Source organism: Drosophila mauritiana, chromosome 3R, assembly GCF_004382145.1.
Source record: "Drosophila mauritiana strain mau12 chromosome 3R, ASM438214v1, whole genome shotgun sequence".
NCBI classification, from domain to species: Eukaryota; Metazoa; Arthropoda; class Insecta; order Diptera; family Drosophilidae; genus Drosophila; species Drosophila mauritiana.
Genome location: NC_046670.1, coordinates 25,964,548 through 25,983,271, shown reverse-complemented (window position 1 = coordinate 25,983,271; position 18,724 = coordinate 25,964,548). Strand labels below are relative to the sequence as shown.

General features: G+C 48.7%; 6 protein-coding genes across 7 annotated transcripts; 3 read left to right on the top strand and 3 right to left on the bottom strand.

Annotated features, from left to right (window-relative positions):
- Positions 1 to 825: 825 nt before the first annotated feature.
- LOC117143636 (probable multidrug resistance-associated protein lethal(2)03659) lies at positions 826 to 7,565 on the bottom strand. Of its 2 annotated transcripts, XM_033308413.1 has the most exons (7): positions 7,349 to 7,565; positions 7,006 to 7,197; positions 5,260 to 5,490; positions 3,211 to 5,196; positions 2,597 to 3,150; positions 1,519 to 2,467; positions 826 to 1,455 (listed from the first exon to the last, which is right to left on the bottom strand). In XM_033308413.1, the coding sequence occupies exons 2-7, from the start codon at positions 7,083 to 7,085 to the stop codon at positions 1,131 to 1,133; spliced, it is 4,125 nt and encodes a 1,374-aa protein (XP_033164304.1). In that variant the 5' UTR covers positions 7,086 to 7,197; positions 7,349 to 7,565; the 3' UTR covers positions 826 to 1,130. The 2 variants fall into 2 exon arrangements, with proteins under 2 accessions (XP_033164304.1, XP_033164305.1); XM_033308414.1 differs by having other exon boundaries at positions 7,006 to 7,565.
- An 866-nt stretch (positions 7,566 to 8,431) lies between these two features.
- Positions 8,432 to 12,199, bottom strand: LOC117145725 (26S proteasome non-ATPase regulatory subunit 1). The gene is made up of 4 exons (XM_033311474.1): positions 12,095 to 12,199; positions 11,030 to 12,007; positions 9,660 to 10,967; positions 8,432 to 9,384 (listed from the first exon to the last, which is right to left on the bottom strand). Exons 2-4 carry the CDS (start codon positions 11,970 to 11,972, stop codon positions 8,579 to 8,581), a joined length of 3,057 nt encoding a protein of 1,018 aa, XP_033167365.1. The 5' UTR covers positions 11,973 to 12,007; positions 12,095 to 12,199; the 3' UTR covers positions 8,432 to 8,578.
- A 214-nt stretch (positions 12,200 to 12,413) lies between these two features.
- Positions 12,414 to 13,648, top strand: LOC117145733 (histone RNA hairpin-binding protein). The gene is made up of 2 exons (XM_033311493.1): positions 12,414 to 12,722; positions 12,784 to 13,648. Exons 1-2 carry the CDS (start codon positions 12,567 to 12,569, stop codon positions 13,456 to 13,458), a joined length of 831 nt encoding a protein of 276 aa, XP_033167384.1. The 5' UTR covers positions 12,414 to 12,566; the 3' UTR covers positions 13,459 to 13,648.
- Positions 13,649 to 13,934: 286 nt separating this feature from the next.
- On the top strand, positions 13,935 to 15,833 carry LOC117145731 (eukaryotic translation initiation factor 2D). Its single transcript, XM_033311491.1, has 2 exons — positions 13,935 to 14,419; positions 14,478 to 15,833. The coding sequence occupies exons 1-2, from the start codon at positions 14,020 to 14,022 to the stop codon at positions 15,767 to 15,769; spliced, it is 1,692 nt and encodes a 563-aa protein (XP_033167382.1). The 5' UTR covers positions 13,935 to 14,019; the 3' UTR covers positions 15,770 to 15,833.
- On the bottom strand, positions 15,804 to 17,445 carry LOC117145735 (phosphoglycerate mutase 1). Its single transcript, XM_033311495.1, has 3 exons — positions 17,158 to 17,445; positions 16,199 to 16,696; positions 15,804 to 16,139 (listed from the first exon to the last, which is right to left on the bottom strand). Exons 1-3 carry the CDS (start codon positions 17,258 to 17,260, stop codon positions 15,973 to 15,975), a joined length of 768 nt encoding a protein of 255 aa, XP_033167386.1. The 5' UTR covers positions 17,261 to 17,445; the 3' UTR covers positions 15,804 to 15,972.
- Positions 17,446 to 17,542: 97 nt separating this feature from the next.
- LOC117145734 lies at positions 17,543 to 18,696 on the top strand. Its single transcript, XM_033311494.1, has 2 exons — positions 17,543 to 17,761; positions 17,832 to 18,696. Exons 1-2 carry the CDS (start codon positions 17,658 to 17,660, stop codon positions 18,517 to 18,519), a joined length of 792 nt encoding a protein of 263 aa, XP_033167385.1. The 5' UTR covers positions 17,543 to 17,657; the 3' UTR covers positions 18,520 to 18,696.
- Positions 18,697 to 18,724: the final 28 nt, after the last annotated feature.

Genomic DNA, 18,724 nt, shown 5'->3' with positions numbered 1-18,724 from the left:
CGCCGCTCCACTCGCCACTGACTGCTGCCCGTCCGGGCATTTCAATTTTAACTAACCACTAGCCACTACGCCGTGCTCGGGAATCATCGCTGTAAATCAATGATCCGCCCTATCGGCCAGGGGCAGCCCAGTTTTATCTTAATTCCCCCTGACAGCCACCCATCAGTCGACATCGGAGCAGAAGCAGGCGATGCAGCAACTCTGGCCACGATTTTTGCCTAAGTGGCTTTCGCTGTTGTTTGCGAGAGTTTTTGGCCGCGGTCGGGACATCCCGGTCCCGGTGGGCAGTATGGTGCGGAGCTGCGGGCAACGGTGGACCCTAGCCGGTATCTTATCGTAATCACAGCTACCGTGTAGACTTACTTTGATTACACTTTTCAGCAATTGACAATTTTAATTGGAGCTACGGACGGGTTCATCCTTATCGATCCACGCATGATTCACTCGGATCTTGACAGCCATGACCAAGAGTTTAGTTCAATTCCAACCAGTCGGTGAATTGCCACTTTTATTCACTGATAATGGATTATTCTTTATGCGCACATAAGATGATATATTTTTTAAGGAAGAATATTAAACTGTGCAAACATATATTATCTGTATTTCCCAAACGTAAGTGCTCATTAATGGGTTAATGCACCGATAATCGCATGTTGAAGATGAAAGGTGTTTGCCGCCGAGAAGGAGATTAAAACACTTCACTTCACACATTTGTTTCATTTGTAAGTAATAATTCTCAGGCACTTTATTGAGATTGTACGTATCTATAAGTACGATGTGGTAATCCTACATTAGCTACATATTTTAAAAAAGTACCTAAATCACTATTTGTCTACGTTTTATTGAACTTGCTCTGATTTGTGCACGGCGTTTGCGAATTGCTTTCGATAGGTTTGCCAATTGAACACATGACGTACAAAACATAGGTGATACGTATACATTACTCAGTACGCTATGGAACATATACATACATAAATTCGTGGCGATAATCAAGCTTACAAATATTCCGTAAGTACAAGGCAATAGGTATTTCGTTAGCTTTAAGTACAACTGTGCTATGTACATAATACTTTCAGTTCTTATGATCTAAACCTTAAGCAAGTCTACAAGTAGATGAGTGTGCGTCTCGGTCACTGGGTCTTCTCCTCCATCGCCAGTGTGATGTTCAAGTCCTCGGCGGCCGTATCATCTCCCAGGATCTGTTTGCTGTAACTCTGCTCCGCCGCCTGTTGCAGAGCAAAGGAGGTGGCTGCGCCCGTGTTGTCCACCAGCTGGCGAAGGTATCCTCCAGTTCGCTGCAGCAGCTCGTAAGGATGTCCCAGCTCGCGTACCTCGCCGGCATCCATGACTAGTACCCGGTCGCTGTCCATCACGGTGTGTAATCGATGGGCTATAGTCAATACAGTGCAGTGCGCAAACTTGGAGCGAATGGTCTGCTGGATAAGCTTGTCGGTTCTGCAAGGGTTATAACAATTTATATACTATATACAAATAAACTTCTTTATCTCCGTTACTTACTCTGGATCAACGTTGGCTGTAGCCTCGTCCATAATCAGAATTTTATTGTGCCTTAGGATGGCTCTCGCGAGGCACACCAACTGCCTCTGGCCCACACTAAAGTTGGAACCCCCGTCATACATGCGGCAGTTCAGACCACCAATTAAAGTGGACACGTAGGAACGCAACTCCACATCGCCAAGAGCCTTCCACATCTCCTCGTCCGAACGCTCGTCCATGGGATCCAAGTTGTAGCGCAAAGTGCCGGAAAACAAAACCGGATCCTGGGGTATGATTGAAACCTGACTGCGCAGATCGTGCAAGCCTATATGCTCAATGTCCACGTCATCAATGCGGATCATGCCCTCGTTGCAGGCCAATCGGAAGATAGACTGGATGATGGACGATTTACCAGCGCCAGTGCGCCCTACAATGCCAATTTTTTCGCGCGGTTCAATAGTGAAGTTTAGATCCCTTAACACAGGTGCTTCTTTGGGTGAGTAGCGCAGCTTGAAGTTAATGAACTCGATGCGTCCCTTGCTGGGCCACTCGCTCTTTGGCTTGAACTTCTCCGGCGTCTCTAGAGGTGCCTCCGACGGCTGTTCCGTATACTCGAGCACCCGCTCTACACTGGTCATCTGGTTTTCCAGCTCCGCTGTCTGCCGCATGCCCCACTGGCACATTCCAGTCATCGTCGTGGAGTGCAAAATGGCCAATCCCACGTCGCCGCTGTCGAACTCGTCCTTGAGCAGCAGAAAGCTGAATGTTACCGCCGTCATATAGACGATACACAACATGTCCGACCACAAGGCAAAGGCACGAGTGCAGGAAAGGAACAGAAACCAGGCGGAGGTGTTGGTGTTCTGGTACTCATGGAACTCCAGCTCCAAGGCGCTTTGGGCCTGCAAAGCGCGAATGGTGGTGAGACCCTGGAAGGTTTGGTTAGTCAACGAGAAAACAGGACTACGAGCTGAAAAAAAAGAAACGCAGGGAAGGACTTTAATAGTTTTAGAACTTTTCATAAATTGAAATATGAACATTTTAATTATAATAAAACGCGACTCTTGTACTGATCCGCAATTATACAATTCATACTTACATATGGACTCCAAGCGCTTAACACTGCGACTGGTGTTCACGTAAAGGTAGCGTATCATGCCGAGAATAACACCAATGATGGCAGCTGGAATCAGGAGCCAATAGTTTGCAATAGCCACAATAATCACAACGCCAGAAACATCGATAATGAAGGCGAGACAGTCCAGCAGTGTGTGCGGCAGATCCGTATCCACTGTCCTTATATCCTTGGAGAAGCGATTCAGAATTCGTCCTGAGGAGTTCGTATTGAAGAAGTACATGCTGGCCCGGGTGATTCCCCGGAAGAGCCTGTCGTGCAGGTGCAGAGAGATGCGCAGGCACATTTTGAAGAAGCCAAAGGTCCGAATGAGGTAGACTATCAGTGTGGCGCCCAGTATGGTGGCATAGAAGAGTACTAGCTCCTGGCGAATGCCTGCCTGGATATCGCTTGCTAATAAAGGCGCTATAGATGGATCCGTGGCATTGATCGGCAGCGTATCATTGACAATCGTCGTGTCGGTTTCGTTAAGTAGCGTTGTAGTGCTATTAACAGCTATTTGCTCTTCCCAAATGACCCTGGAATATGAATTTATTAATTAGTATTAGGAAACCAAAATGAATATTAAAATAGTTTACCATCTAGACAAGAAGTAATCCACTCCGGTTAACATAATCCTGGCGCAGACGAACAATGAAATAACAATGCCCAACAGAAAGGTACTATCCAATGCTTTGATGTATGAGGCGTAGACGTGCATTTTGATGGAACCCACAGTTTGCTGCTCCTGGTTGACGTCCTCTACATGCTCGTCCGGTCGAAGCAGCTGGTTGTGCTGATGCTCCATGCTCTTCTCGGAATCGCTACGAGACAAATAGCTGCTGACACTGTGAGTATCGATGCCGCTCTCGTCGTGCTGCGTCTGCTCTAGGAATTGAAACTGGCGGGAGCGCTGGAGTTCCTGGTAGCTGCCCTGGGCCGTTATCTTTCCGGACCCCATTAGCAGCAAGTGCTCCACATCGAACAGATATTGCACCTGATGGGTGACCAGAATTCGAATCTTGTTGGAGAGAAAGTCGCGTATGCAGCGATCGAAGATGTGCTTGCCCACGTGGGTATCCACAGCAGACAGAGGGTCATCCAGAAGATATATATCCGCCTTGCGGTAGACTGCTCGAGCTAAACTAACTCGGGCCTTTTGGCCACCGCTGAGACTCACTCCTCGCTCTCCAACCACTGTCAGATCTCCGCGAGGCAGCAGCTCCATATCCCGCTCCAAGCCACACACTTTCACCACCTTCTTGTACCGCCTCTCGTTGTAATCCTCCACAAAAACGATGTTGTCTCGAATAGTTCCCTCGAATACCCAGCTTTCCTGTGAGGCATACGAGATCTTGCCGTGGACCATGGCTTCACCCTTATCGATGCCGACTTCGCCAAGCAGGACGTTCAAAAAGCTGGACTTGCCGGCACCCACAGGTCCCACGACGGCAGCCAGTGTTTGATCCTTTATGTCCGTGCTGAAGTCCTCGATGGCACAGTTGGCATGACCATCACTGGTGTCCCACGAAGCAGATACATTTTTGAGCACCACACATTTTTTCGTTGCCTCCGGATCATAATCCCTTAGACGATTGTGGTGCACTTGGCCATTGGACAGCAGGGTACCGTTCAACTCTACGTTCTTTTGTTTGTCCTTTTTGCTGATTTTGCGCTTGTTTTTGCCAGTTTGTTGATTTGCTTCCAAGTTTATGGGTACCTCCGCTCTGTCTCCGTCTAGTAGAAAATCTTTGCAACGTTTTGCCGAGACCAAGGCCTCGGCAATAAACGTAATAGACATAGGCCAAAAGGTTACCATTGAATCGTTAAGCATGTTGAAATAGGATGAAACTGTGTACACCTTTTGAGCGGTCAAGGGATCACCAAGGTAAACGTAGGAGCACAGCGCCAGGAACACAGATAGCGGCGATATCATGGAGGTGCAACCAAGAGCGGCATGGATGTAGGCAGTGCCTCGAATGGCCTTCACCTCCTTGAGGCGAACTTCGGCGATGACCCGGGCAAAGCTTTTCTCCCACGCATACATCTTGATCACTTGGATGCCTTGGATGATCTCGTTCATCAGCTTGACACGCATATCCGTTCGCTCTGCCGTCATTTGGCGATAGTAGGCGGCTTTCTTGGCTGCCCACGCTTGCAGTGGGATAAAGCTGAGCATAAAGGACACACCGATCACAGCCGATATACCAATTTCACGGTACATGAGAAAGCCAATCAGTATCGACTCCATCGGCCCTTTCCATGTATCATGAAGGAAACACAGCGCCACGTCGAAGCGGCCAAGGTCGTTGGACAAAATATTGATTGCTCTTCCTCGCAGACCATCGTTACTGCTGCTCTTCGAGACCTGCAGGACCTTGCGGTAGATGAGACCCGAGAGGGCCAGCCGCAGCTTGGTGCCCACTTGAAAGATGTAGAAGATAAAGGGGTGGAACGTTATCACAGGCACCAGCATGCAAATCACAATTCCCATGGCATACAGATATGCTGTCTTTTCACTTATGTCCGTCTGATTTGTGGCAAAGTAACCGACCAGACCGCCCAGGAATAGCGGCATGAGAGATCTGAACGAACGAAAAGTAAATGGGATTAGCACGGGAGTTGAGTTAGCATGCGTTTCTACCTACTTGCAAATCGTTTCGCTTATGGAGAACGCCAGCCCCATGGGCACGAAAATCTTGCCGTATGCTCGAAGGATCATCCTCACCACACTGGGATTACTTCGTTTTAGCTCATCCTCCCACAGATCCGCAAACTTGTTCGTCACTCTTTCACTATCCAGGGTCTTTCTATGTTGATACAGCTCCTCGTCCGTCAGCGGACCCTGGAGGCCTCGCTTGAACAGGTCTCGCATCCACCTGAAAGATTTAAAGTCATGGGTAAAGATTAAAAGGTCAGAATAGTAACACAGAAACCTACAGTATAACTACTAAGGCACTTAAATCCTGTATATCCTTATCTTAATTTAATTGCAATTAAACTAAAGACGCACATGTTAAGGTTTACGATGGCAATACAGTAGTACTACAGAAGACCTTTAAATGTTCTGATAATGAGGGAGACAAGGTCATTTTCTGTTGTTAGGCCTTAAGATTTTATACGATTTCCTACTCTTTATTGGTGTTTAATTAAGTAAAGTCTATGTAACGACGACCCCAATTTAGATACAGTAGGCGCTTTAGGGAACTCCTCTGATAAAACATAGACAAGGCCTGCCAGCGACATCATTTTCTTGCGAATTTCGTCAGTGCAAGATCTGCGAAAACCCCCGGAGGCATTGTTTGATTAAATATTAATTAAACGCGCGGACGTGTGTAGACACTTGCACATATCTATATATGCATGTATAGTGTGGAAACTGGGTAGTAAGAGAGTATAAATGTTAATTTGAAATGACATTGTCTGTTCAGTAATGTAGCTTATTCCATGTCAGCAGATTATCATCAAAATAAACCAATATTAAAATGATGAATGTAGACATGTAGTATTTGTGAACATCAACACCAAATGGGCGTTAATTGATTCGCGTTAATCATATGAATGTTGGAGCTATGGGCGATTTGAATAAACTTGATTCTATCGTGCCGAAATACAGGTTATAAAAATTCAAATTGATTTACAGACTTTGTTGTCTTTAAATCATAATAAAATCGGATCGAAATCGTATGCTCTTTACGCAAAACTTAGACCAATTGATTCAGTCTTCCGACGAATTGCTTTCCTTTAAGTGCCTACTGAAAAATCATGAGAAAACGGGCAATCGAACTCCGCGATCTTAAATTAAAACCGCGCTCATGTGACGGCCCTGCCTGCAATCGCTAAGACTTTTTCATAAATTACAATTCAGTCTATTGTGTACACATATTGTAAATTGTGTAGCCGTAGAGCGAACATTTGAATATTCGTAGTAAATGTGACAATGAATAGTGAATTAAGATTTCAGCCTTATCAGCTCTAGTCAGACTATGAACGCTTTGTTTATTGGAGGAAATCGTAATAAACCCCGGGTGCCAGATCCATCTGGTTGCAATTGGCAAGCGTTCATTGTGGACGCCAGATAAAGATGTAACCTTGTGGCCCGCGGTGACATTTAATAAAACTGTGCCATCGAATTGCCATTCTCATTATAACGGGAACCTTATCAAGCACACCAAACTTATCGGCCCAAAAAGGCTAATACAACTAAACTAATTATGCGATAGGTGCTGCCCTGATATAAACCTGATACTACAATATGGTGAGAACACGTGCTACAGAATAGTACATTTGATTTACCGTAAGTGGTATTCTCATGACTAATAAAGGAGTGACTCCAAGTCTGTTTTCATGTTTTGATTAATTCTACACATGCACACGTTTGTTGTTAAACTCACCAGAAGCTCCATTGTGAGAAGAAGTTGGCTTTGGTGAAGGGATTCTTTGGGCGCACCACCTTCCTCCTGGTGCGGTTCATAACTTTGGGATGGGTTCTGGTTCTAAGGTGGCCGGGATCGGGGGTTTACCGTTACGTTGCGGCTCTGATTAACTCGCTTTCTCCGATCCACTCCCCCCTGTCCAACGCTCTCCTGTCGAATTGGATGTTGAAAATCAATAATGCATAGCCGGCAACAACAAATCGGTTTGTCGCTTTCGGTTTATACAATGTACATATGTATGTACAAAATTGTTGTCTAGGTCGAGGTCAGCAGTGATTTATCCACCGTTATCCACATTTACCGTTATTTGCGCGAGTAACAAAGAACTGGCTACTGCGTCGGAGATGAGTTGTAATTTTGCCGGATTTTTGGTATATATATTCGTTGTGCTATATGCTAATTAACAGACGTCTGGCACAACGTTCACAATCTGGTCAACACTAGAAGCTATGGGAATTTACACTAATATTACGCGAAAAGAGCACCCGCACGGAACAACAAAAAAAACCTACTGAGCTGGTCCAAAGTAATCGCTCTTCATTTATACCCGAGCGCGAGAGAGTGCTCGCAGCGTTGCCACCTAGTCGCATTTTATACCCTTCAAAAGAAAAGATAAGAGGGGTGTACTGGGTTCGTTAAATTGTTTGTCACATGGTAGTGGTCTTTGTTTTCTACCCACTAAATTTAAACATACCGTAAAAACAGATAACATATTCTTTTAAAATATGTAATCTTCAGATGGTAAAAATAATATTTAATTAGTTTGCTCAATGATCTCCATTTTCATAAGCAGTACGAGGGCAAATAGTAAGGCACTCATTTTAACATGGTATCTCTAGGTCGACACACCATTGAACTGCACTTGCTTTTGCAGTGCTTGTCCACGGATAATAACAGTGATTTTAATAGTGTTTGTATTTCTCCCTTCTTTGCAATGAAAGTGGTTAGAACCAGTCATAAAAGTTATAAATATATGGATCATTTACTTGTTGAAAGATTGTTTGCAAACATCGAGTTCCATGGCAACGCACATGGGCATTTTTTTTTTTAAAAATATGATTTCCAAAGAACATTATTTAACGCCATATATGATCAAATGCTTATATTTACAATAATTGAATGCAACCCCGATTCGTTTGCAAATAACCATCTTAAAATCCAAACACCCGTATAACTTGGGGCCACGGTGCCCCAAACCCCTTTCGAGAAACGGCCATGCAAATTGCAAATTGAGAGAGACTGTGGGCAATTGCCGAGCGTTGTGAAATCACTTATTTTTGTTTGGGAGGCGGCTCTTTCAGCGGGTGGCGAAACAATCTTCTTGATCGAGTTCTAAGGAGATAAAAAGTAGGTTGGCGACCACCACCATAAACCAAAGTACACATTATTTACATCTATATGATGACCATTTATTGTGTTATAATTAGGGATTAGCATTTCGTGTTCTTGCCGATTAGTTGTTCTCATGAAACGTATGCAAGGTTGAAAATCGAACAGGGTTTACTTAGATAATGACAAACAGCATGCCCATTTAGTCTTCGATGTAATCGAAGGGCTCTGGGGGCTCCGGCTCCTTCTCCTCGTCGTTCATCGGTCCAAATGCGGCAACTGGCTCAACTAGCTCCTGGTCCTCTGCTTTGCCAGTGTGCTGGAATACAATAATTCCACCGATGGTGACATCCTTCAGCGGCTCATACGACTGGCCATCAATAACGCTAAGGACCTTCAGTTGCTGACGAAGAACGCGAGCGGGATTCTGCAGGATTTCGGAGGTCGGCTCTGGCTCCTTCTTCTCCTTCTTGTCTTTCTCCTTATCCTTTTCGCTGCTGGTGCCAGCTGCCTCCTTGTCCTTATCCTCTTCCTTTTTCTTTTCCTTCTCATCCTTCTTCTTGGGTTTCTCATCCGTTACCATCTTCTCATCGGCCTTGGCTTCCTCGTCCTTCTTGACGGCGGCACCCTCCTTGCTGTCCTCGTCCACATCCATCTTCTCATCCTCCTTTTTGTCGGCATTCTCGCGTCTCTTCTGGCGGGCGGCAATGGACAGAACTGCGGTGGCCACCTTCTCGCGCTCCTCGCTCTTCTTCTCCTCCAGTGGGGCGGGATATGCGTATAACGAGGGCTTTGCCGCCGACTTGTACTCCATCTTGGGCATTTTCAGATCGGAGTTCAGGCCGATAACACAGGTGGGTGTGAAGGCAAGGGAAAGGGTGTGGGCCAGGGGGAACCAGTACCAGTACTGGGTGAAAGCCAGCATGCCCACCACTGCCTGCAGGTTGGTGTGTCCTGTACGGGATTGCAGGGACAGAGTAGCATTTCGGCCACCAGCATCAATAATACCTGAAAAAAGTCAATGCCTAATTAGAAATACCTGGAAAGGGCGATTTGGTAATTATATATTCCTAAAAAATACCTATGGCCGTTCGCTTAGCTTTAAATGGATTATTTATAATTTTGAGTATGTACTAATCTTATCTTGAAGCTTGGCGGGAAAACGACTGAAACCAATGTTTAATAGATGTGAGAATTTCGCCTTTTATCTTTCAACAATGCGAATTAACAAATAATTGTCTAAATAACGAAAAGGGATGGTGTTATATTGTTATATTGCTTACCCTGAGCCAGAATGGCACCGTACTTCGCCATCACATCTTCGTGCTTGTTGCTAATGACCTCGGCGTACAGCTGACGGAAGAAGGTGGACTTGGGACAGCTCTGGTCCGTGTGCTGAATCAGGATCATGGCAGAGGCGATCAAAGCTCCCTGGCGCACAAAGTTGACCGGATCGAACTTCACCATTGGCTCCAGCAGGGCAATGGCCTCACGCAAACCTGTGCCGGCACAGGCGATACCAAGAGCCATTGCGGCTCCGTAACGAACGTGCGGGTTGTAGGACTCGGCCAAAAGGCTGACCACAGAGGGACACTGCTCCGGAGTGCGGAACAGGATGAAGCCAATGGCAGTCACAGCAGCACGACGCACATCATCATTCACGTCGGAGACGGCCACGTGTAGCAGCTTGCGGATGGCCTTGTTGCTACCAGTGCCATTGTAGGCCATAGCTATGGTGTACATTCCCGAGCGGCGCAGCACAGGATCCTTGTCGGAAGACAGGCTGGTCACCAGGGGGTCGGCCTCCTCCAAACGAGAGAACATTGTGAGGGAGATGCCAACAGCTAGGCCGCGAAGGATCTTCTCGTGCTGCGTCTCCTGCGCATACGACACCATGTCCTCGATGGCCTGGGCGTTCTTGGAGCCCAGCATGACCATACCCATGGCAATACCCGCTGCCTCACCGGTAACCGCGTCATCTTGATACAAATTAAATTTCAGCTGCTCATACAGATCCTGGCGATGGGTGCCCATGCCAGCAAGACCCAGTCCCAGGCAGCCGCCATGACGCACATTCTCGTTTTGGGCATCCTTCAGCTGTTGCAGCAGGTAGTCTATAATGTTAGCTCCGTGATTCGCATGGATCAAGCCTAAAGCATACAGGGCACCACCCTCAGAGTAACCAGAACTTGGACCAGCCTCCTTGGGCAGATAGCTCTGCATGAGAGCCAGCGAGTCCTTCTCGTGACCCCGATGAATTACTCCAAGCGAAGCTGTTGCCGTCAGCTTGGCCCAATTCGTGGCCCTGGCCAGCCAGTCGAGGTTGTCGCGCAGGAATTGGTCGGAGGTGGTGCCGCTGTGCATGAAGGCGTTGGCAATAACAGTGGCTGTGTGGCAGATAGACACACGGACCGCTTCCTTTGTGCCTCGAAGGACCTGCAAGTCGGCGTGGTTGCTGCGGATTAGGAATTGGAGCTGTAGGTCGATGGAAACCTCGCCGGAGAGGATCGATATGAGCTTTTCAATGTTCTTCTGATGCAACTTTTCAACCTCGTTAAGGGAATCGATTGTGCGCTCTATTTTATCATCAGCTAGGTGAATAAAATGCGATTTATAAGTACTTTAAGGGACTGGGTTAGAAAACCTAGTTTACCTGGCTTCTCCTCTGTGATATCCTCTTCAGACTTGGACTTGTCTCCCTCCGACTTGGCACCATCCTCGGAGGTGGTACCCTGGGGCTTAAATGTGCTGGGCAGGGCGGTTGGGATAGGAGCGGTGTTTTTTAGGTGCTGCAGCACATTGCCCAGAAACTCTTGCGTCGCCGACTCGTACAAATCAAAGGCAATCTGATAGGCCATCAGATTGTTTGTCTCCACCGATGACCGTGTGAGGTTGTCCAGCATCTCGGCTACGGCGAAGGGGTCCTCCAGGAAGATGAGGCACTGACACATGTTCACGTAGTCCGGCACACCCAGATCACGGTAGAGACTGACCAGACAGCGCAGCACCTCGTTGCGGAAGCCACGGTTCTGGATGAGGGACATGGTCACGTTGTAGGCGTAGGCCAGCATGCCACGCACATCGTCCGACTTCATGATGGCGTCCTTGAAGGTGTCCATGCGACGGGTCTCCAGGGCGATGCCCAGAGCCTGGCGGAACTGGTTGTCGTCCAGACAGCGCTGAATCATCCTGTTCACAATGCCCTCCAGCCGCTCGTCTACGACACTCGCCTCCTTGGGGTTCTCGATGAACTCCACCCGCTGGGCAATGTAGAAATCGATGCACTTGGCAATGATGGTCTCCGTGTATTCATTGCGGGCATTCACGTCGAACAGATCACCAGCGCCCAGGGCGTACGTCAGAGCGTCCTCGAAGGAGCCCAGGTGATAGAACACCTTGGAGGCCACCATGCCAGCTAGCTTGTTTTCGGGGAAGCTGCGATCCTCGTGCAGCATCTCGATCTTCTCGATGGACTCCGAGATCTCCGGCCAGAACTCATCCACGATGTTGTCCAGCTTTTTGAGGGCGAATACCTTAAGATCCGGCATTGGCTCATCGAGTAGGGAAATTATCCCCGCGGCGGACGTAAGACTCATTTTCCAGCTGCGTTGTTTCCAGTCAAAAGTATGTTCTACGGATATTAAAGTGACGTATGTTCAACTTGGGCTCGAAAACTTTACGTTTGCTATGAAAACAAATCGTTCTTCTGCGTACTAACCAACAATTGCACCGTTTCAATTTTCAGTTTTCTTTTGTGCCGAAAAAATGCTAAATCACTCGGTAAGCGGACAGTGTTGGTAATGGTTGGTTGCTCGATGTTTTGCTATCGATGTGTATCGGTACACATCGATATTGTTTGAGCCTCCCTCAGACAATTTAAAAATCGCTGTAAATTTACTGTAAGCTTAAGTATGTATTGGACATCAAATTTTAACAAAATGGAAATGAAATGGAAGGCATGTGGAGCATAGTTTAAAATTTGTTGGAGTGACCAGGTTATACTGTGTTGTGGTATCTTTTTGCCGCTTACTTACCACCTCCTCTCCTGGGCACACTGCGCATCGCATCCACAACAAAAAACGCGCGAAGGTTTGGGCAGAAAACGCAAAACACTGCCGCGATAACATCCTCGCCAGCAGCGGACCGCATCCTACAGATCACAGTAAACAAACTGAACACAATTGCACAACATGCTCTGCGAGGATCAGCACATGTCCGTGGAGAACACACCGCAGAAAGGCTCCGGCAGCCTGAATTCCTCAGCATCCTCAATTTCGATCGATATGAAGCCAACCATGCAGAGCTGGGCCCAGGAGGTCCGCGCGGAGTTTGGCCACAGTGACGAGGTAAGTAAAGGATGGTAGCTATGATCGAGAAGACATTTAAGTCTCTTGTTTGCGCGTGCAGGCCTCCAGCTCCCTGAATAGCAGCGCTGTCAGCTGCGGTTCCTTGGCCAAAAAGGAGACATCCGATGGTAATCTTGAGTGCAAAGAGGGCGAGGGCCGGGAGATGGCTTTTGAATTCCTGGATGGCGTCAACGAGGTAAAGTTCGAGCGCCTGGTCAAGGAGGAGAAGCTAAAGACGCCCTACAAGCGCCGACACTCGTTTACGCCGCCCAGCAACGAGAACAGTCGCTCCAACAGTCCGAACAGCAGCAACTCCTCGGCCAACGGAGATGCAGCTGCGCCCAAAGGCGGCAACAATCAGCATTCGAGGAACGCAAACAAGTCTGGCTACTTCAGGGCCCACAAGGAGGAGAAACGGGTGCGCCACAACAGCTACACGTCCTCCACATCATCCTCCTCCTCCTACACCGAAGCCGATCCCGCCATCCTAAGTCGCAGGCAGAAGCAAATAGATTACGGAAAGAATACTGCCGCCTACGAGCGCTATGTGGAAATGGTGCCGAAGGCCGAGCGGACTCGCGATCATCCGCGCACCCCGAACAAGCACGGAAAGTACAGCCGCCGCGCCTTCGATGGTCTCGTGAAGATCTGGCGCAAAAGCCTCCACATCTACGATCCACCTACCCAAGCGCGCGGCACAGCCAGGGACAGCAATTCCGACTCGGATTCGGACTAGGATCGAATCTTGTTACCGGGCCGGGCTATGTTTTTCAAATATTATCGGGGGTATACCTACTTATTTTTATTCCAAGTACAAAGTCGAGCTAACTAAAACTATGAATCAAACGCGCATCTTCGAGTCACAAGGCCGTGTGCACAGAATTGTTACGCAGATGTTTTGTTGAATAAAATGGCGTCTTACAAGATCCTGGGTTTTCTGTCGTTTGCTACCTGAGGAAATCCTTGGCGTTTCGCAATTTTCCGCACCGCCGTAATTTTTACTGCTCTTGCTGTCCTTGCAATAACGCCTGCTCTTAACTAATTTTGATTAATAGTTGTGGAAAGAACAGACAGGATTCACTTCTTTATTTCATGTTCAATTCTTGTTCTGCATCTTATTCTTATGTTTCTTATACTTGGTTTTAAAATATCGAATCCCATCAATATTTTCTAATATTCAAACTGGCGGGAAAATAGCCAGAGCAGCACCCCCGATTGCCAGTTATTTGTTTTCACTGTGCATGTGTCCATTCCAAACCATTTCACGAACTCCTCAAGTGCACACCACCAACTACAGATGTTTCTCAAGCCGTACAGACCCAAGAGCAGTGCTGCCCTCAAGGGATCCGATAGCAAGAGGTTCCGGCAGCGCGTGGAGGCGGCGTTCCCCCATGTGTCCGTGGATCAGCTGGTGCCGGCGAAGGCGGCGGTGACCCAGGTGAAGATCCTCACGCACGGCGGAGTTCAGAGCGTGGTGTACTGCGTCGACAAGCTGCCGTTGTTCTTCGAGCTGGACGGCGGTCAACTGGTGCCCACCCTGTACACCCTGTGGATCGTTCCGGACATCCTGCCCTATTTCACCACCCACGAGGGTGTGCTGCCCAAGCTGACGAACGGAGCGGACCTCATGCTGCCCGGAGTGGTGCCCCTGGGCGTGGGACTGAGCATGTACGGGCACTTCAAAAAGGGACAGTTGAGTGGGTATCTGCTTGGGATTCCCCAGGTAACGAGTATTGATCTCATTGTCTGTTTCAGTGGCCGTAAACCTCACAAACAACAAATCTGCTGTGGGCGTGGGGCAGTTGTCTCGCTCTAGCGATGATCTGTACATGTGCGGAGGTCACGGTGTGGCCATCAAGATGCTCCACCTCTTTGGGGACAAGCTCTGGTCGCATGAGCCCAGTCTGGTGCAGCAAATCCCGCTGGTCAAGACAAAGGCCTTGTCTGGCGAGGATTTCCCTGCTCTTGGGTCTGAGGCGGAAAGGAGAAAGGCCGCCAGCCCAGCTACTCCCGCTCCTGTGTCCTTCGCTTCCGTGGCACAAACAGAGGAACTGGAAACGGAAACTGCTGCTATGACCTTGGAAAGCCAGGAAGACCCCGAGTTCGACGAAGAAGCCGCGGAGGAAGTGTCACCGGAACTTATACTCAAGAACGCCTTCCTCTCCGCCTTGAAAAACAATGGAAAGAAGCTGCCCCTGCCTCTGCTGACGAGCAATTTCTACAGACTCTATGTGGTCACGGAGGCCACGGAACAAATCGACCTAAAGAAGACGCGCTACAAAAAGCTCTCCAACTTCCTGGCCGAAATGGTGGACCAGGGCTTCATTGTGGTGCGGGAGGAGAGCAAGGGAGTGGATAAGATCACATCTGTGGACCTGGAACACCCCGAAGTGGTGAACTTTATAACCGATGTCAAGGCAGGCGAAGCCAATGGAGCGGCGTCCGAAACGCCCCTCTTCCACTCCGAGCTCAAGGAGATGTACGTAGTGACCGATGTCACGGCAGCCTTCTTCACCAAGCTAAATTACAAGCGGGGCGAGGGAATCCCGGCGGGTCAGATCAAGAAGATTGTGCGGGAGTACGTGAGCAAACATGGTCTCCTCCATCCGCTGACCAAGCTGGTGCGCCCCGACGACACTCTGATCGAGCTGTATGGAAACAGGGAGGCTTCGCTAAGCGAGATGTGCTCCCTCATCACCAGCAAGATGGAGCACTCCTATCAGATGTGCAGTGGCAAAGACACGAGCGGCAAGCCCCTCATCCAGATGTCCCTGGCCACGCGATCGGGCAACAAGAAGGTGACGCTGGTCAGCAACATCGAGGCGTACGGCATCATCCTGGCCGAGTTCATCAAGCTGTGCAAGCAGGGTGCCGCCGCCAGCACCAGTGTGGTGAAACTGCCGCACCAGAAACACGAGCAGCTGCAGATCCAGGGCAACCAGGTGCGATTTGTGCACACGCTGCTCACGGAAACGTACAAGGTGCCGCCCAAGTGCATCCTGGGTCTGGAACTGGCCAAGGACGGCAAAAAGAATAAGAAGAAGTGAGCCGGACAATAAATGAAGCCTCCTCCGCCTGTCCTCTGAGTGTAATAATAAATTATTTATTAACTGTAGTGGGGATGAACCAATTACTGCTACGCGAACAACAACAACGAATGGGATTGGCTACATCTTGAACAGAAGCGTAATCAGAATGCTCTGACTTGTGCCGTGCTTGAGTGGATTCTCATGAGAGCTGCCCTGCGTGCTTACTTGGCCTTGCCCTGGGCGGCAACGGCCTCGATGGCCTTCTTCACGGTCTCCTCGTCGCCGAGGAACTGCATCGACACCACCGGCTTGAAGTTCTCGTCCAGCTCGTAGACGAACGGAATGCCCGTGGGCAGGTTCAGGGCCATGATGGCGTCCTCAGAGAGGTCTGGATAGGACAAGGATATGGTAAAATGATGATATGTTAGGCATATTTCCCATGCTCACTGTCTAAATGCTTGACGATGCCACGGAGGCTGTTGCCGTGGGCGGCGATCAGGATGCGCTTGCCCTCCTTCATCTGGGGAATGATGACGTCGTTCCAGTAGGGCAGTGTGCGCTCGATGGTCAGCTTGAGAGACTCGAACTGGGGGAACTCCTCCGGCTTGGGACCCTCGGCGTAGCGGGGATCCTTCACGATGTTCTCGTAGTACGGATGGCCCGGCTCCATCGGTGGTGGCGGGGTGTCGAAGCTGCGACGCCAGATCTGCACCTGGGCCTCGCCGTACTTGGCGGCGGTCTCGGCCTTGTTCAGGCCAGTGAGTCCACCGTAGTGGCGCTCGTTCAGGCGCCAGGTCTTCTGGATGGGGATCTCCTTGTGGCCACTGGCCTTCAGGATGCTAGCCAGCGTCACCTGGGCGCGGGTCAGCACCGAGGTGTGGGCCACATCGAACTCCAGGCCGGCCTCCTTGACGGCCTTGCCGGCGGCTAGAGCCTCCTCCTGACCTATTTGGACAGGTGTATGGATAACATTAAGTATACGCCGTGTTGGGTAACAAACTCAAGCCAATTTAATCTAATTGAAAGGCATGCGTTTAATTTAATTTGATTACTAGGGTTAAATAAAGACGATAGCCTATCAAATTAAGCTCATAAGCATAATCTGAACGCTAGAAACATATGAGCTAGCAAATTTTTTACTTTAAAAATGTAACAATCTAAAATGTAGATGCTTCTGAAAATTGCACTGGAAAGCTTTTGTTTGTAGAGACCTATTTTTATCACAGAAAAGTTTGAATGAGATAATGTTGCACTAGGTCAAAGAAGATTAATCGGATAAATGCAAAAGGAGAACTATTGTAAAACTGGTCATGGCAAAGGATCATCCACTGGGAACTAGATGTACATACATCAGAATTTTGATCCCACATATGTGGTTGGAATTTCGAATTGATGTAATCACTCACCCTTTTCGCTGAGGTTGGCGTCGTACCAGCCGCAGAACTGATTCTTCTGGTTCCACTCGGACTCGCCGTGGCGCACCATCACGATCTTGTACTTGCCGCCCATGTTAGCTGCGTTGATCACTCTTCGGATAATTGTGTACTCGTTCTTAAGCTGCCGCCTTCGCTGCGACTGCAATGTGTGGGAATTCTGCTGAAGTTTGACCTACAAGGGAGCCGTCCAAGGTCGCAGCTGTCAGGCCGCGAGATTGCCGTTCTGTTGGAAAAACGTAGTGCGCAGCTGCGGTACCTGCTCTGATTGGACTCGGAGTATGGTCTTATTGGAATAGCGCGTCGAGCTACACAAGCGAAAAATGTCCAATTAGTTTGTGCTGTGCAACAGGTTGGCATCCCCCGCAGCTGTTATCGTTCGCGTTTGCCATCATTATATTTGTGTTTTGATTTTTAAATTTAGCTGTTTTTAAAATTTCCTCTCATAAATTCCCACTTTTGTCACTTAAAGCATGTGCGAAAAGGTCACCGCGCGCTGCACTTGGCCCCAACTGTCGGGCAACGGGCTGGACCAACTGGTGGCCACCCGCTTGTCCGACGAAGACGTCTTTGTGAAGTGAGACAAAGGATTCCACGCCCCGAAACTGGTTTTCATCAAGTGATTTCGCAACCTCCTTTGTCCGCAGGCCCGACTTGGACGATGTGATCGACGAGGATCGCGCCGTGCTGTTTTCCATGCAGTCGGCGGATTCGCCGCCGCCTTGTGAGCTGCGGTTCCAGATCCCGAACCGCTTCAAAATCGCCGCGCTCACCCTGATTTGCAGCGCTCCCAAGGTGGAGCTGTTCATTGGACCCTTGCAGGAGTACTGCGAGACCATTTACGGCACTTGCGTCGACGAGGAGGACCCAGAGGTTGCGGTGCGACCCTATCGCTATGACATGGAAATCGACCGATCCGGGATAAATGACCTAAACCTGAAGATGCTCACCTCGGCCAGCGAGATCTGCGTTTACGGAGCCCTGCTCCAGGTGGCGCCGAATCCCAACGGCATAACCACCCAGATGCCCAGGCCAATGGATGCGCAGCGAATCCAGGAGCTGCTGCAAAGAGGGGGCACGAGTCCCTTGAAGAAGGAGGAGCAGGCCGAAAAGTTCGAGCAGTTCATGAGCCTGATGAAGGGCTATTCCCCGCGGGCGAAGGAACAAGCCCAGGAGGCAGCATCGCCTTCCAACGATGTCGCAATCCTCAAGGAGCACATCGACATGAGATTTGAGAAGCTGACGCAGTTAGTGTCCAAGAGACTGGACAATTTCGAGGCCCAGCAGACGGAAAAGTTGAACAAAATTATTGCCTTGCTGGAAAAGGAAAAATAAGTCATATACCATTAATTTGCTCATCTGTAAAATTTCTTTCTTAGCATTCATCATTGTATTTTGTAATTGTTGTAAAAGACTGTTGGTGCGAATATTTCGATTGTGATTAGGCAGCATATTTAAGTTTGGTTTTGAATGTAATATACATTAAATAAAATATTCTCTTAAAATCATAAATCTTTTCTGTTTCGCTTGTAAATATTTG

What these genes read in the sequence shown, in the direction of transcription:
- LOC117143636 (XM_033308414.1), bottom strand. Translation starts at nt 7,085, where the DNA reads ATGAACCGCACCAGGAGGAAGGTGGTGCGCCCAAAGAATCCCTTCACC. An exon ending in ATAAGCGAAACGATTTGCAA is followed by an intron (nt 5,197 to 5,259) that starts GTAGGTAGAAAC and finishes TCGTTCGTTCAG; the next exon opens with ATCTCTCATGCCGCTATTCC. An exon ending in GATTACTTCTTGTCTAGATG is followed by an intron (nt 3,151 to 3,210) that starts GTAAACTATTTT and finishes TTCATATTCCAG; the next exon opens with GGTCATTTGGGAAGAGCAAA.
- LOC117145725 (XM_033311474.1), bottom strand. Translation starts at nt 11,972, where the DNA reads ATGAGTCTTACGTCCGCCGCGGGGATAATTTCCCTACTCGATGAGCCA. An exon ending in TATCACAGAGGAGAAGCCAG is followed by an intron (nt 10,968 to 11,029) that starts GTAAACTAGGTT and finishes TTATTCACCTAG; the next exon opens with CTGATGATAAAATAGAGCGC. An exon ending in CGGTGCCATTCTGGCTCAGG is followed by an intron (nt 9,385 to 9,659) that starts GTAAGCAATATA and finishes GACTTTTTTCAG; the next exon opens with GTATTATTGATGCTGGTGGC.
- LOC117145733 (XM_033311493.1), top strand. Translation starts at nt 12,567, where the DNA reads ATGCTCTGCGAGGATCAGCACATGTCCGTGGAGAACACACCGCAGAAA. An exon ending in AGTTTGGCCACAGTGACGAG is followed by an intron (nt 12,723 to 12,783) that starts GTAAGTAAAGGA and finishes TTGCGCGTGCAG; the next exon opens with GCCTCCAGCTCCCTGAATAG.
- LOC117145731 (XM_033311491.1), top strand. Translation starts at nt 14,020, where the DNA reads ATGTTTCTCAAGCCGTACAGACCCAAGAGCAGTGCTGCCCTCAAGGGA. An exon ending in CTTCAAAAAGGGACAGTTGA is followed by an intron (nt 14,420 to 14,477) that starts GTGGGTATCTGC and finishes TGTCTGTTTCAG; the next exon opens with TGGCCGTAAACCTCACAAAC.
- LOC117145735 (XM_033311495.1), bottom strand. Translation starts at nt 17,260, where the DNA reads ATGGGCGGCAAGTACAAGATCGTGATGGTGCGCCACGGCGAGTCCGAG. An exon ending in CGCCAACCTCAGCGAAAAGG is followed by an intron (nt 16,697 to 17,157) that starts GTGAGTGATTAC and finishes CTGTCCAAATAG; the next exon opens with GTCAGGAGGAGGCTCTAGCC. An exon ending in CATCGTCAAGCATTTAGACA is followed by an intron (nt 16,140 to 16,198) that starts GTGAGCATGGGA and finishes TGTCCTATCCAG; the next exon opens with ACCTCTCTGAGGACGCCATC.
- LOC117145734 (XM_033311494.1), top strand. Translation starts at nt 17,658, where the DNA reads ATGTGCGAAAAGGTCACCGCGCGCTGCACTTGGCCCCAACTGTCGGGC. An exon ending in GACGAAGACGTCTTTGTGAA is followed by an intron (nt 17,762 to 17,831) that starts GTGAGACAAAGG and finishes CTTTGTCCGCAG; the next exon opens with GCCCGACTTGGACGATGTGA.